This window comes from Aptenodytes forsteri, unplaced genomic scaffold (assembly GCF_000699145.1).
Source record: "Aptenodytes forsteri isolate BGI_AS27 unplaced genomic scaffold, ASM69914v1 Scaffold116, whole genome shotgun sequence".
NCBI classification, from domain to species: domain Eukaryota; kingdom Metazoa; phylum Chordata; class Aves; order Sphenisciformes; family Spheniscidae; genus Aptenodytes; species Aptenodytes forsteri.
Window position 1 is genome coordinate 880907 of NW_008795491.1, and position 17011 is coordinate 897917.

Genomic DNA, 17011 nt, shown 5'->3' on the forward strand with positions numbered 1-17011 from the left:
GATAAAGATATTGAACAAGACTGGCCCCAAAACTGAGCCCTGGGGAACACCGCTTGTGACCGGCCGCCAACTGGATTGAACTCCATTCACCACAGCTCTCTGGGCCCGGCCGTCCAGCCAGTTTTTGACCCAGCGCAGAGTACACCTGTCTAAGCCGTGAGCCGCCAGCTTCTCCAGGAGAATGCTGTGGGAGACGGTGTCAAAGGCTTTCCTGAAGTCCAGGTAGACCACCTCCACAGCCTTTCCCTCCTCCACTGGGGTGGATGAGGGTCACCTGGTCATAGAAGGAGATCAGGTTGGTCAAGCAGGACCTGCCTTTCATGAACCCATGCTGGCTAGGCCTGATCCCCTGGTTGTCCCACTCATGCCTTGTGAGTGCCCTCAAGATGAACCGCTCCATCATCTTCCCCGGCACCGAGGTCAGGCTGGCAGGCCTGTAATTCCCCAATTGCAATCCAAGTTTAATAATATCTTTTTAAAAAGGGGGCATCTTAGCATCAAAAAGAAACAAAAGAGCAAAACCTTTCCAGTGAGGAATCTGGATCTTCTTTAGTGAAATTCACTGCAATGCCATAGTACAACTATAGTCTTTGTAAAAGCTGCTAATTAAACAGCTCTAATGCAGCAGAGTGATTATGATTCTGCCACATGGTGACTATGAACCATGGATCATACTGTGAATCCCATGGTACCTTGTGATCCATGGTTAGGCTCTATGATCGGTCTTTATTCAACAAAGAGTTTGATGGTAAAAAGAAAAATAGGGAAAATTTTTCTGTGATTGGGCAGTTCTAGCATGCACAAATCTCTGTATTACAGGTGTGATGTTGTAATTGTTTCTTATAATCTCTCTTCTGGAAGTGAATTTATCTATATCCTTTCAGTGGGCCTATAGATATGTTCCAGACACCAAATATCCTTATGCTTAAGCATTACTGTGACTAGTTAAATACATATACTTAAAATATAAATGCAGATATAGACTTTCCTGTCCTGTAGCCTATTTTTTTTGGCTTTGTGTTGGTTATGCACATGGGAACTTCATTCTGGTACAGAAATACTTTGCAGCCAGGACCAAAGTACATTTTCCATTTACTGCAGTGTTCTGAGTGTGTCACACTGCTTCTGTCTTGACAGATTTTTATTCCATCCAGTTTCACTGTTCTTTCTAAAAAAATACTTATAGTTCCTAATTAAATATCGTTTGGGCTGATCCTTGACTGATATGCGTTTAGTGCTCTTGAAGTCATCAGAACAATAAATCAACCATGGCTCTGAGCAAGCCTGCCTTTGTATGTATACATATATTTGTAACAAGCAATTGCAGAATTAAGGTGCTCAGTGCTTATTTGTATTCTATCTTAGAACAGAAATAAATTAGATCATGCAAAGTTTTCTCCTACTGATGACTTATAGAGACGTTAGTCACTGAATTCAGTAAGAGTTTTTCTCCTACTTTTAGTAGCTGAGGATCTGCCCCAGACTATGTTCACCTTGGAGAGTTATAAAATACAAGCAATACAAGTCTTGCAAAGACTCAAAAAACATATAAGCTTGGGAACTCTGAAAATTAAGTGATGGAATTTTGTTAGTGCTCAGCAATGTCTTAATTTTACTTATGTTCCATCTATATCTGTCAGTGAGTAGCACATCTGAACACCTAGAGTTCATAACATTGATCCTCCATCAATCCTTGATGGGATTGAATTCTGAGTCACCTCTGAATCAAGGCTTTCAAATTCAATTTGGGTCTTTCCTAGCTTACAAAAAGAAGTTTTGACTAATCTGTATCATTCCTGGATGAAGAGCAATGCCTTGTTCCTTTCCTTCTTAAGAACAGAGAAGTGTAACTAATATGGAGAAGCTTATCCTGGATGCATGTGAGCCAGCAATTTCTCAGGGTCAAATATTCTTACTGAGCTTTTCAAAATAAAAATTAAAAAAAGTCAAAACTGAAGCCTATTTCACTGAAGCTAATGTTCTGTGCTCAGAACAACCTGGAATCAGGCCATGAGGTTCACAGAGGTTGCAGTGACTGTGCAGTCTTCTTTGGTGAAGATACACATACATAGGTTTTCAATTTCTCATTAACATTAATTGATTCTTCTTTGTTACAAAATTTCATTTACCAAGATTTATGAGCCAGCTTTCCTCTCTGGATAGCTATACATTTCTGTCCTATTGTTGTGGGTGACGATCTGTTTAAACATATGCATGTCTTTGTGGACTATCAGCTGGACTGTGGTAATGTGATCTGCTTGAATATGAAACCTTCAGCATTTAAGAAATATAAGCCAGCACAGAATATTGGGGAGATTTGGTCTATCAACCCAGGTAACAATAAGCATGTTCATTTTATCTTCTTCCTTACACAGTAGCTTCCTGTGGAACACTGATTAAAGCAAATGCACAGTTTCAGCCTTTATCTTAAAGGCTCCATAGCCTGGGGCAAGGGTTAAAGACCTACAAGGACAAGACCAAAAAGGGCTTGTAGGTCTGACTTGAAGACTGTGATTGACCACTTCACCTCTGGGATCCACTGAAGCTCTCCAAGATGGTTACAAAGCCCGTTGTATGGTAACAGAATGCTCATAGAGATGGGTACAGGTTCAGAATGAAACTCTGCAGAAGGCAAAGATGCCTGCAAGTTTCATTACCGTCCTTCCCAAAGGCAAAGTGTGTTTGACCTAGCCTTTGTCTGAATGATTCTCAGAATATGCATTTATAAAAATGTTCTGGAACATCTTCTCCCAAATTAGGGAAAAAGCACTCTGTCTTAGGCTGGTACAGATTGTATGCTTTTTTCTCAGTGAAGAGGGTGTGAGACAAAACAGTGTGATAAATGGCGGCTGCATGTTTTGTAATGTTAATAGATAATGGTGTTACTACTAGAAGCACTTTACTGTGGTAGTAAGCTGAATCTGAGAAGAGAAGAGAATTCCCTTTACAGTTTTACCATTTACTTCAAGAAAGCAGAGTCAGGTCAACACTGAGCACATAGGAAAACTCATCCTTAAGCTATTTATGTATGTGCTGTGAAGAGGTGACTGCTGTGGACAAGACAACTGCCAATTAGCTGTACAGCCTTAACCTGCTGCATAGGGATTTTTTTTTTTCTGATTATATTGATCAATTTTAATGGTGGATTATTATAATAGCTAATCAAAGATACGTCCCCCTCCTTTTTTTCCTGTTTGTTTGGGTTTTTTTCCTATTTTCTCAGAAGTTTTCAAATGAACTGGAGTCAGAAAATAACTTCTAGGAGTCAGAGGGAATGATGGTTTTATGGATATAGGGTATAGACATGTTATACTGACATGCAGAGGAGTTAACTTATTCTGTGTGGATGAAGACAAACTGTGTTAGGAAGACACAGTATCGCATCAAGGTACAGTGCAGGATAAAATATTCCTCAGTGCCTTCACAGAAGCCTGAGCCTCTGAGCCAGACTTCCTTTCTAAGATGGGGCTAAGGAGCCAAGATAGCTTTGTCTATATAACTGAAGCAGCTTCTGTAAGAACAAAGGTTAATTTCAAATGCAGAACTTTTTTGAAGTTACATAGCATCAATGAGATTACACTTCGGAACCACTCATCCACAAAAGACAGAGGATTAGATAAGATGTCAAGGGAAGTTACTGGAAAGTGAACATGGCAGTAAATTAGATCCTGTGTTTTGTTTGGTGTATTGTAACACGTTCATTTGTTGGTAGAAGACTTACAGTTCAAGATTTAAGGTTATGCCAAATTTCTAATTGTTCTATCCACCTAAGGCTGACTCTGCAAGGTACAAACTTTCTCTTGTAATGAGTGCTCTCAACACTTCATTAATAACAAAGGACATTCATGGTACTTAGTATATTGTAGAACTGTGCTTAAACATGATTTTTTCCATGTGAATTCGAAAGTTCATATCTGCATAGCTTATTCTGATTCAATGCCAAATCTATCAGACTTACTTACACTAAATAGGTCCTTATTTGGAAAGCCTGTGTCAGTGGGATGACTGTTCATGGAATAAGATCGTGCTTGATTAATGATATCAAAATCTGGGCCGTAATGAGAATGTCATCATGGAAGTCATTGAACAGTTATTGGTCTGTTGGCTGCTATCAGTGTGTTACCCCAGAAAGCCATAAATGGTGGTAGGAATTCTTGCAATACATTTTAACATAAATGTGTATTGAATTTACAGTACTAATTTGGGTACTTGCATTGAGGATTTGTAGGAGCAACACCATTTCAGTTTTCTTCCTTTCTGGCCATATGAAATCACAAAGTTAGCCAGAGACATGGATTTCTCCTTGAAACACAAACTATTAGCTTAAATTAAAACCAGTTGTCTGGGCTAACTCTTACCATATCCTTGTTCTGAGGAAAGCCAGAGAGATTAAATATTTTGTTAAAATATTTAAATATGCTTAAAGTTAAATATTTTGAGTTTTGCTAAAAAGCAGAAGAATAATTATGGGAAGGATTTAAAATTTCTGAGTTCCTGGTGATAAAAATAAGAATCTGGAGTCAAAATATCGTTAAATAGGTACTGGGCATGGTCTCTTATTACAAACTGATTTGCATTCCTCATATTTCATTGCATATTTCAGTATACTAAGCATTAACAAAAACATTAGGATACCTTTAACTGTGGGACATGATTTACTAATAAAGAGTTTAATCTAAAGTGATTGAGCCGCAAAGGTTTGGATATAACTCTGAGGTTCTCTTAACACCTCCACATGAAGCGGTGTCTGCACCGCTGCCTTCTGTGGAATAATCCCTTGAATGGAGATGGGTGATGGGGAAGGAGGGGTTTCCATTCTGCCTTCAGATAAGCGTGTACGTGATGGATTTGACAGTGCTGTGGTGTCAGAGATGGAGACAAAGTGAGATCTGCTTGCCAAAGCCCACTAAAGAAGTGAGGGGCTGTGAGTGTGTGGTGCGGAGCCAAAGCACAAACTACTCCATGCAGCATTGTCTTCTGGCCAAAGCCAGTTAGAAGCCATATATGTCTAACAAGCGTATGTAATGTGCAGATGGGGACTCATGCTAAGAAAGTTATTTTGGGGTGGCTGTGGGGAAGATTATACAGTCTCCCTTCCATGCACCATTTTCCCCCCCACGGTGAATGCAGGGAAGAAAAAGGAAAAACAAAACCAGATGTCCTTTAAATACTTTTCACCTAGTCTCATGCAGTTTTGCTATTGTCATGGAAAATTTCTGTGAGAATAATAATAAATAAAGAAGTCATAGTCTAAAATACGGATTCAGGTGAGAAGTTTCTTCTGTGTTTTGGGCAGCTAATGATCTTCTCTGGAGTTCACTCTGATTCTGAGGCAACAATTAGATTAACTTTTAAAAGAGGGACACAGAGAAAAGGGTCTTTTCTTCTTAGTTCAGGGCCTGTGGTAGGGTCACATCCTTTGCATTGGCTTATACTGGACAGTTCTCCAGCCTTTAATTGTGTGACCTAATGCAGGGTCATGGATCCAAGAGTTCTCAAGAGGGATACAGAGCCCAAATAGAGTAAATGAAAAAGGAAATAATGCCATGGTGGTTTTTATGCATGACATTGTACTCGAGCTCATAACATGATAAAACTCATCTTTGGGGAGGTCAGAAAATCCTGGTGTCTAAATGATTTTTGTGAGAGTAAGGCACAAAGGAAAAAGAATTATATAGAATACAAAGTTCATTTTCCCCCTCTGTATAAGTAAAAGCCAGTGACACTTTGCAACTACAGCAGACCTCTCTAAGGGTATAGCAGTTGCCATGCCACTCTTCATGCTTGAGGGCAAGCCTATGGGAAAAGTATACTCTTCCAGTCTTGTCAAATGCAGTGGATTCCTGTTCAGCCTATGGTTTTGCATAGAATAGACCTAAGACATTCAGGAGAGTTTAATTAAATTATTACTGATGTGTATCAAAAAGAATCAACTAACTTGTTCTAACGTGTAAGAGAAAAAGACTTCTTAAGCTTGTCTAGCCTTCTGCTTTAAAGTTGAACCTAGCTGCTTAGGTCTTTGGTTTTTCAGTCCTAGAGAGTGTTTCACAGTAATTTGTGACTTTGTAAGGATACCTCTTTACTAGTCTGGTGTGTCAGAGAACCAGCCCTTAAGAGCGGCAGGATGGAGGAAAAGAACTGCAGCTGAGACAAGGCTGCAGTTTGGGAAAGAGGGATAATGCTGGAGCATGAGCTGGATTAATAAACAGGCTAATTATATGTAGCCTCCAAGGCCCCTGCCTATGGTGAAGACAGATGAAACTTTTCAGGTCTGTCTTGGCCCAAATGTATCTGAATGTTTTTTCCAAGGGTAGTGGTCTCCATTATCTTCACACATGTGTGGAGAGGAGGGATAGATGTGGGCAGTATCTCTTCCCTCCTTGGTGCACAAGCAGTCTGGTAGTCCTGTTGGTGGCTGCTTCTGCCTTTTTGCATGGGCCTTTTGGCCAAAGAGAGAAAGAGAGGAGGAGGAAATGGAAATTCTTGGGACACGTGGTCCTTAAGGTGCAAAGGTAAATGCTTTAGTCCCCAAATTGGCCATGATATTCCTGCTTCTTGGCACACTTGTTGGTGTTCTAGAAATGAAGATTTGGACAGATTATATGTTTCTGAGAAAAAGAAAGTCATGATGGCAGTGTCTCATGACTGCTTGAGCTTTGAACTGCCAACTGTGTGGCTGTGACTAAATGTTTATGAGGAGCAGTAACATCAGGTTACACTTGCAGGTGGGGAAATGTCCTTAGAATATTCCATATAACATCAGAAGCTATGATATTTTGTCACTTTTAGCCACCTTTCATGCCTGACCCAGGGCACCCTGATCTGCAACTGTAGTCACAGAGCCCTTGAGCTCTAGCATCCCTATAAGGGCATCTTTGCTTGATGAGCTTGGTGGGTTCCACCATCTCTCAGAACAGGACTGGAGTTCACCACAGACTCATTATGCTCAAAAAAGGAGAGCTGCCAAATTCTTAGTGGGGGATAACGTTTCTTCTCAAACAAGAACACCACCAAGAAGCTAAGATGGAAAGATACTGGAATGTTTTTGTCTTGTTTTTATTTAAAATTTTTAGAGTTAAGCATTGCCATCTATGGGATATTCTTATGCCTTTTTGTAGTTGACGCTGAAGGTAGTAGAGGTTGTAGAATTTGAGCACCCAACCACAAGGTAAAGCTTGTGAACACCAGAAATTCCAGATGGGACAATAGTAATGAAGGCTTCTGTTGCTCTGGGATAGCAAAATGGGGAAAAAGACTAAAAATATTACAACCAAATAAATATAAGTGTCTCCTTAGTATTTGTCATTCTCTCACATGGATTGGATAATAGCGAGGACATTTCATAGGTGGTTGACCAGCCACCTTCCACAGCAGTTGGTGTGTTACCAGATGTGTCAAAAGCATTCAGTGGGAGTCTCACAGGTTACCTCTTAAGCTTTTCTGCAGTTTGGGAGAATCCTTCAGACATCTGTAAAACTTTTGTCACGGACTTGCATGTGATGCCTTCATCTGCCAGGTGCAAGTGACTTGTAGCTCATTTTGTTGTGCCTGGCACGGTGGGTGATGGTATTTGAAGCTGAGGAGATGATGCTCTGCTCTGGGAAGAGAATGCCACATAGTCAGGCTCAAAGATGTCTAGGAAGTAGCAGCCCACCAATCCCTTAATTGTGGTTTCATCTATGGAAAAAGAAATTACTAGTGAGGTTTGTGCTGGAGGGCTTACATCTAGGTTCATTACTTCTACCTTAGTCAATACATGTTGTGTATTGACCCCTGGCTATGGTTCTAGCCTGCCCTTATTTCTGTGCTTGCTTTTAAGATGTGTGATTCATGAAATTCACATCTACAAACATGCCCAGCTCAGTGAGATATCTCCTGATGAGGGAGAATAAATGAATTAACTTTCAAAGGAAGGAAGCTTGCTATAAAACCAGCTGATAAGTCTGTAGATCTTAAGCTTTTTCCTTGGGGGCTGTAGCGAATCAGCTTTTGTCATCAAGAGAAAAACCTGGCTTCTTCATCTAGCTTGATATATTTGATAGAGAGGGAAAAAGCATGACTTTCATCAGATGTCTGTTTTAACCGAGCAAAACAAATACATGCAACAGGAAAATCCTGGGGATTCTTCAAGTGCTCTGACCGCTAAGGATGGACGATTGATCTGAAGCTTGGTTTTAAACAGGAGCCAGCAATAATATACAATACATTATTGTCTGCAGTCTAAACATTGCCACGGTCTCCACTTCACCCTCTGGTACTGTAGGACTAGTTTCTCTTCATCTGCTGGTGTAAGCCCTGGGGTTTGCCTGCATAATATTGCTAAGTTACTGGAGTGTACTCCAGCTATAAAAACATTGCACATGGCTTTTAACACACAGAAAAATTGAATCTGCCCTGCTGGTGTTAGTGGCTATGCCATTTGTTTATCGACCAGACAAGTCGTCTCTTAATTTCCTTGTTGCCAGTGTTTTGGCTGGGAAATTGAGGTGCATTCAGACATCATAATAAAGATACTGTAAGAATGTGACAGGATGAATTATCCTGCTAAATATGGAACCTGTTGTGCCTCCAAAAATAGGAGTTAATTTTAGAGACTGCATGGATTTAATACATTTTATTAGCTTCACCATTAACTTTTTTGCTTTTTAGAGGAAGTTTCTGTGCAAGGGTCAAATCCTTTTCTCTTTGGTACTTTGAAAGAGTCAGGATGTTTCAGCTACATTGACTGACATGCTGGAAGTCACGATTGGAGCACAAGTCCTTTTTCCATGGCCTCTTGAAAGACTTTATCAGTTTTGAGGTTGAGTCCATGAAAGAGCTCAGCAGAACCTGAGCTCCATTGTACATTTTTTTCCCAAGTGCTTGGCAGTGGCAGAGGAAATTCCTAGAGGTTCTCGCTGTTCTTCCTTCAGCTATCAGCACCTTTCTTCATATGCCACCCTCTGTGTTTCCTGCTCTATTGCCCAGCTTTTGTGTAGGCTGACTGGGGAACAATGTGGTTTCCAACCCAAGTTCTCACTATGAGAGAAAAAGCCACGTTGACAGTGAAGTAGGACCAGCGCTCTTTTCACATACGATAAACTGAATTTCCACATTGCTGTGAGGATAAAGAAGTGGGGGATTATTAAGTAGTGCTTCCAGAACATGCACCCAAAATATCAATAGTTTGGTAGCCATGTCTTTCTGACCAAGGAGACTGGTGGTGAGCAAGTGTCTCAGCACTAATCATGTCAGAGAGGTGACATGGATAGTAAAATGTCATCCCTGCACATTCCAAGTGATTGCACTTACTGCACACAAACAGTAGGTCCTGATTAGCTGTCTCTGTGCTGTATGGGTCACCATATCCCTGAAGTGCTAAGTCTGCTGTGCATGAAGTATACATGCCCACAGTCCACTCCAGGTGAGAAGTGCAGGAAAGATTGTGCAAACTTTCTCATCACGTAATTTAGGGATGCCATTCAGCTGGAGAACTGTTTTGAGCACTGTTTTTGTCCCAAGTGCTCAACAGAAAACATAAACCTTTCTCCTTCTTTTTTTTTGTCATGTGGTTTTGGAAGATTGCAGGACAACTTTTAAGTGTTTTTTGATTTATATAGCAGGCCTTTATTAAGGTCTCGCTTTGTTTTTTACATATCATCCCAACAATTATTATGCACATTAAGTGCACACTCAATCATACAGAATTTTAATTTATTTTCAAACTGGACAGACAAATTGCAGAGTCGTATCTCCTACCATAAATGACTGCTAATTGGAATCTGATTTTTGTACTTTACCAGATTTTTGTTAAAATAGGAATTCTGGAATCACAGCAAAACACTCTTTAACTAGAGCAATTGCAAGCTGCCATGTTTTAACATCTTTGTACCCTTTATCTTATCACTAGCGTTCCTGAAATAAATGAATATTTACTTGGTATATGATGGAATGACAATAAGGGCATTTTGCTGATTGCTCTGTCACGTTTTTGCATTCTCTGTGAATTTATCCTCACAAATTCTTTAATATACCAAATAGGTGGCAAAGAATGGGACTTTGGACTTAACTTATTGGGCTGTTCTGGTTAGGCTGCATTTTTCCTTAAACACGTGGGGTTTTTATAATTTAGTTTTTATGGTAAAACACCCTTTGATAAAGTTGTTATCTGTATGACAGCAGCTGACTTTAATATATGAACCAAATAAATACTTGTGGGGTCAGTAGAATAGATTCAACACAAAGAAAGATATGCCACCCATCTTTTAAATGTGCAGTATTATCAATATTGCATATATGGGCATACTACAAGACAAATTTAAGGCAGATTTCCATATAGAAATGCTCTTGTGCAACTTGGATGAGTAAGTTCTCTGCTAAAGTGACCTCTCTTACACAAGTACTGATTGAACCCTGGATTTTGAAGTCTTATAGCCATTCGTTAAGTTTCCTTGCTTTAACAGAATGCAGATGACAACTCAGAGCTAACTTTAATGGTGTTATGCACAAGCTCCATTTAGAGGCAGTGATCCAGATCAGTTGATGGAAAAATTGCTTTACTATTAATCTTGCACTGTTCACCCATTTTCCTATGCTTTCAATAAGTTTCTCCCAGAAAGAATGTTGTGGGATTGTTTGACAGTATTTACTTTTTGATCCATTGTATTTGTTACTAGAAAACTGTTAAAATACATTGCTTTTCTTACATGTCTCATTTTCTTGTCTAACTGGATCGATATCTGCTATTTAATTGCAAACATTTTAACTACTAATTTTCATATACATCATGGCTGCTGTGTGTCCTCAGAACAGAGGGGGCTGCCCTGGAGAGATCTTTCTTTGCTCCGTTGTTTCATGATGCTGCCATTGGGACAGTATGGTGGGATAACTGCATCCATCATTCTGTATTGGCCATGATAGCAGATCTGCCCCTTGATGCAGAAAAAGCTGTCTTCTGCAGAAGTCTTTAGTAAAAAAGTATGTTATCCGTGTGGTCTGAAGAGCTGAATGAAGCATTCTGGTACTTCTGAGGGTGAATGCTTCTTTGCTTTCCTTATCTTAAAGTGTGTCTAATAGACGTGCTCTGTCCCTCTACCCTAGACATGCTCTGTCCCATTACCTCTAAGTTAGAAACTCCCTACAACATGTATAAAGAAATTTACACTATGGAATTGATATTACAGCTGTAATAACAAATCAGAGTTTCTACCTAGGAGGAAAAAGAAAATTGGCACATTGCCTCCTTTCACACTTGCATTCCTTTCAAGCCCGAAACAAGCGTAATATTGATGTGAATGAAACTGCTTGGGGTGATGTAGTTTCTGCCTTTTGCTAGGTAGCCTTGAGACAACTACAGAGGTAAGACAGATTGCATGTCCAGTATGAATAAGCAGTGCTCTCCTGCAACAGTGACTGTTGTGTTCTGGCCTACTGTAGTTGAGGAAGAGAATAGCTGTCTTGTAACAAATATTTTGGATTTGTGCTGTTTTCTACAGCTGAACATGTTGATTTTAGGTCTCATCAGTTCTACCTGAAGTCTGAGCAAAAACTAGAAAGGAGTCAGTTTACTGTTTCATTCCCAGGATATGAACATTAGAACCTTGATTTTCTTTATAGTGTTTGGGTGAAAGAGGCAACCAAGCCAACAGTATAATGGTGATTTAGCTTGGAAGTAAAATATTAGATGTGCTATTTGCTTTGTTTCAGTTTCCAAGTGGAAGGCTATTGTTTACAAATTATTATTCCATGGACGCTAAACTATACTGGCAGCATTCTAGACTAATTCAACTTTTTCACACAAAAAGGGCTTTGTGCACGCAACATGTCTAGTGCATTCCGTCACCTTTGTTTCCCCATGAGGCAAGATGACGACTTGATGGAAATATGACATTAGAAGCTGCTGTGGAGCAGCCAGTGAAGAACGTTTGCTTTTTTTGTGTGTCTCAAGTGAGATTCTAGTGATGACTAAAAAGGTCAGGTAGGAGGCTTGCAGATGTAAAATTGTTTTACTGCGAAAGTAAATTCTCTTGGACTGGATTTAATTAACGCAGTTGAGTTGCAAAGTCTACTCCAACAGAGGTCACAGAGGAGCCTGAAGGCTGCTGTTACCTCTGCCTAGAGACTGAGGGAGGGACTCAGTCTCCAATCACAGTGTACTTCATCGTATAAAGTTTGCGTAAAATACTTATGCTTTGTGGTAGGTCCATTTTCATATTCAAATCTGGGTCACTTGATTTTCCAACTATCTTATTTTTTTAAGCATAAAACTACTGGAAGAGGGGAACTAAGCTGACTTGATAGTGGAATGTGATACTCAGTCTTTGTTATCTTTGTTTTCTTCCTCTAGATGAAGTGGTTCATGTCTCAGTCCCTGAGAAGCTCACCTTTGAGGAAGCTAAAGAGCTGTGTCGGAAAAGAGATGGCGTTCTTGCTTCTGTTGGGAACCTGTACGTCGCCTGGAGGAATGGCTTTGACCAGTGTGACTATGGCTGGCTGGCGGATGGCAGCGTTCGTTACCCAGCCTCGGTGGCAAGGCCCCAGTGTGGTGGAGGTTTACTTGGGGTGAGAACCCTGTATCGCTATGAGAACCAAACAGGCTTTCCTTACCCAGATAGCAAGTTTGATGCCTACTGCTACGAACGTAAGCTTTTTTTTAATTATAATTTTCAGTATGCTCACCATGTTAACCCTGAAAAGTGTTTTCTTTAATATGTGTTTTGTTTCAGTTCTCATGGCATGTATGAGTTTTTAAAAAATTGTTTTATCACTATGGCTTTATAAAAAAGAGAGAAAAGCCGAACTAAAACAAATGTCGTAAAGTAACATTGGCAGATAAAGATAGGCAAAGTTTTAAGGTAAGATTTCAGCCTGAGTAGTGTTTTTACACAGAGTGACACACCATATCCACAGTCACCCTGAGACTGCAGATGATACATATTTTGGTGCCTGAGTGCACCCTGGTATTTTGTGTCATGTCAATGAACATAAGAACAGAAGAAATGTCCTACTTGACCAGGTGAATGACTGTCATCTAATTTGATATTCTGGATCGTGGCAATAGGAGAGGCTGTTTACAGGCTGCATACAAGCCTGGCCATTTTTAGGTCTCTGAGATGCCAGTAATTTGGGGGCTATCTCTGGATTCCAGGCATTTTGTCCCATCATATTTTTTAGGCTTCTAAAGCAGTTGTGAGTTCTCCTCTCACTCACTCACTGTTTCATGTGCCAGTCAGCTGGTACTGTGGATGGTCTAAATTGCCTTTCTTATTGCTGCTTGTTTCTCTTCTGGTATTTTCAGAGGTGCATCAAGCATTTGCCACATTCACCTGGTAGACTGCATCAATCTAAACCAGATCTCCTCCACAGCTATCAGCTTTCTGTTGGCTTTGGGGTTAAATATTCCTCTGTAAGCTCTTCCATCTTCAGTGCCAGCAGCCTGGCTCTGCTATTATTATGGTGCAGCCTATCCTTGCATAGATTCCTTTTATCCCAAATGTTCACCAGCTTCTAGTGTACCTGAGTTTCTCTTCCCTATATCATCTCACCTGTGCATCAGTTCCAGATCCCTGTCTGTCTCCCAGGCTTTTCTGGAACTGGCAGTGCTTCATAGACCCCCACCATGGAGGTCCTGGTCTCATCTGCCTGGCCTCCTCCAGAACATCCCTCCTACATTTCTCTCTGTCATTAGTGATGACTACTTACTCTTTCCCTGCACCTCCAGAAACCCGTCCATGCGTCTCATGATGTGCAATGTGTAAGTTTCTGTGTAGCCATTTCAAATACCAGAGACAAGCTATGTGTCTGTTAAGAGAGGTTCCCATCACCTTACTTCTATCCTTTAAGATCCTCTCCATCACAGGAGTGTTCTTTGTGCAAGAGGACACTGATACTGGAAGGTGCATCACATCTAAGAGATCAGATTGCTTCTTCCCAGCTGAATATCCTGCTTCCCGGAGACTTGCAGCCTCCTCAGCAGCATAAGGAGGTTGGACTGCTCAACAGTTTTCCTGCAGGCCTCTCTGTTCAAGGAAGTTCCTGTGGTTGCAAACAGTACAATTGACATTAAGGTGTAAAGGCTACTTGTGTTGAGTTAGAAGTTCGGAACTTGGTCTTTAACTATGAATATCTAGGGGTTTTGGACTCAGTCCTGTGACTGTAAGTCAGAACTGCTTGAAATGTGCAGCCTGTACTGTCCCAATTTTTGTGGATGATGAACCAACTGCAGCTGCAGATCTTTCCAACTCAGGCATTGAAGGCTCATTTATGAACAAACCTTGCTGCCTGAGAACAAATCCCAACACCTGGTGTAACATTACAGTCTGGCTGTTCTCAGACACTCTTCTCCACAATATTTTAAAATAGGATTTTTTTTTTTTCCTTTATTGCTTGTGGGTAAGATGTTCCCAAACTTTGCGTGTGGAAGTAGTCCTAACGGACTTCAAAGGAACTGCATACAGGAATAAGGATTAGTTAAGTTCAGGAATTTGTGTTGTAATCTGCAGAGCAGAGTTTTGTCATATCATTCCTTCTGTCCCTCCCCGAAATTGTTTATGATTGGTTTTAAGTGTCGTGGGTCAAATTGACTTTAATGGGGATGAAATTCATCAGCCCCTCTAAAAGACCGAAGTAGGGACTGGACATTTTGCCTGTAATCTAGTCTTTAGTTAGGACAAATTCCAACTTTCTGTTTGTTTGTGTGAATTTCACCCCTTTCAAACAACATGTACCTTTTCAATGTTCTTTCCGGAAGTTTTAGTTAACAAATTCTAGTGACATACCATTTGTTCTAAAAACATCCTTGATAAGTATTGGGTTGTTGCCTTTTGTATAACTGCTTTTTCTGCACACTTTTGCCCTTGATACACAGAGAATAAATATTTCATCAGTTTGCAACCCAGGAAGTAGACAGTCATGACTATCATCCCTTTTCCAACGGAAAAAAAAGACTAAACAGAACCAACACAATTTGGTAGACAGCGGGCTGCTCTCTAGCAAATTTAATTGCAATCAACATTACATCAGAATTAATTAAACGCTGCTAGCTAGATGACTCAGGTTTTGCCAAATGCATCTGGTTTTGTGTAGGGGAATGCAGGAGTATGATGCTGAACCATGTACCCTCCTTCGTGGTGCCTGTCTGCCACATATTTCATAAGTTACTGAAAACTCTCTCTCCCTCTCAGAAGGTGCTCGGGATCTCACAGGAACCAGCTGTAACTCTTCATTGCTTTTGCTAAAAGATTTATGCAAGTGGTGAGTAATGAGACTTGCTGCCTAGCATCTTGGTCTTTCACATCTCAAGCAGCTGCCTGAAGCAGAGGCTGTAGAGTGAGTCACTCTCTCCTGTTGGAGCCTTGGAGCCAGTCCCTTTTGGGGGGCAGAAAAAGGGAGAGAAAGAAAAAAATGGTTCTACAGTATAGCAGGAGGCTTGAATTTAAGTCCTTGTTTCAAATCATTTTTTGTCTGGAAATTTCTTCCAAAACTTCCCATTATCTCTATTTCAGTGCAGTAGTCCATCACATAAAGTCCACTATCCTCAAGCTGTGACTGCTTTTAGCTCAATATGAAGCTTTTACGCAGCGATTCCCACCATGCTAGACAACAAAACAATCCTCCCTAAGATCTTGACTCTTTCCACATAAGTCCCATCCAGTGCTTATAGCACTTACTGTGCTCATTAGGTGTCTCACATTACACTGTTATGTTTCCCTCTTTCCCTAAATACCCAGTCATACCAGCAAAAAACTTCTGTTGCTGACAAACAAGAAAAAAGGGAGGTTGTTACATGCATTTATGAGATCTTAGTCAGCTAAAGGGAAAAACACAGAGTGCCTCTGCGAACAGGGCAGGATCAAGCCAGCTACCCAGGTAGTACCAGCGCTGAAGGTCTGCAGCACAGATGTTCATGCAGTGATCTCAGGTTTTTTTACAGCACCCCCGTAAACTTTCCTCTGCCTCCTGGTGAAAGCTAGTGAAGTTCCCATTGACTCAGCTTCGAGGGTTATGGCCACATGTTGCACGTTTAGTCTGAAGTGAAATGGCAATGATGAAGGACCTGCGTCTGCCACTTTTACTCATGCTGAGTAATACAATACTCCCTGAGTAAGGCCACCAAAACAAATGCCTCCCAGCCACAGAAAGGATGAGTCCAATGCTTGAATTTATACATACTCTGAAGCAATAGATTTGCGGCAAAGCAGGCATCTGTTTTAGTCATTACAAAAGTAAATTGTATATTTAAGAAAGGGGATATCTCTTTCTTCAGCCCTCTTAGAGTCTTTGCTCTTATCCTGTGATTAAGTCTCTTTGGTGGAAAGTCTCAAAATATTAATTTTAAATTGCAGTTAAAAGAAACCTCAGTCTGTATTTTGAACATTTGACTTACTTTTAAGAAGGAATCATATTTATTAAAATATATGAAAAACAGTAACCCAAGCAGTAAATTCAACTTAAAAATGGTATGCACTAGTTTCAATAAAACACCCAATCTGGATAACATTTAACAGTATAGTTAAGTTCAGGATTTTAACTTCAGCAGTGTTCTAGTCACAAAATTTCATTGTACAAAGTGTCTTGACTTTATGAAAATAAAAGTGGCCCAGAGTAATAATACATGATTTAAAATCTAAAAAACTTGTTAAAAAAAATAAAAAAAACCTTCTTCACTTTGATCACAAGTGTTTTTCACTCTACAGAAACCACATGGCTCTAGGTTTCTGAAACTTTATCCGCATGTTTCCTCTCATCCCTCCAAGACTTTTGCCAGACTTTCTAATTTTTATTTTTGTCTGAGAGGTACCTAATCATGTATCTGATGGGGCTTGAAAAAATTTCAGGTTAGACACATGATTAAGTACTTGAAGCTCCTTGAAGGCCATCATCAGAGGAAAAGTTTTTCAAGTGTTAACATATAGAACTTCTATTTACAATTAAAAAAAAAAAAGGTAGAACAACTGTTGCTGAACACTTATGTTTATTTGTAAGAGAATAAAATATTGTATCAGCAAAAAAAAAAATTCATTTTTAATGGGTA

General features: G+C 40.1%; 1 protein-coding gene across 1 annotated transcript in view; it reads left to right on the plus strand.

Annotated features, from left to right (window-relative positions):
* The window catches only part of VCAN (versican), a 114919-nt gene that overhangs the window by 31798 nt on the left and 66110 nt on the right, over positions 1-17011 (plus strand). Inside the window, exon 6 of the mRNA XM_009281591.2 lies at positions 12326-12619. Coding sequence (XP_009279866.1) covers positions 12326-12619 — 294 coding nt within the window. The remainder of the gene's footprint in view (positions 1-12325; positions 12620-17011) is intronic.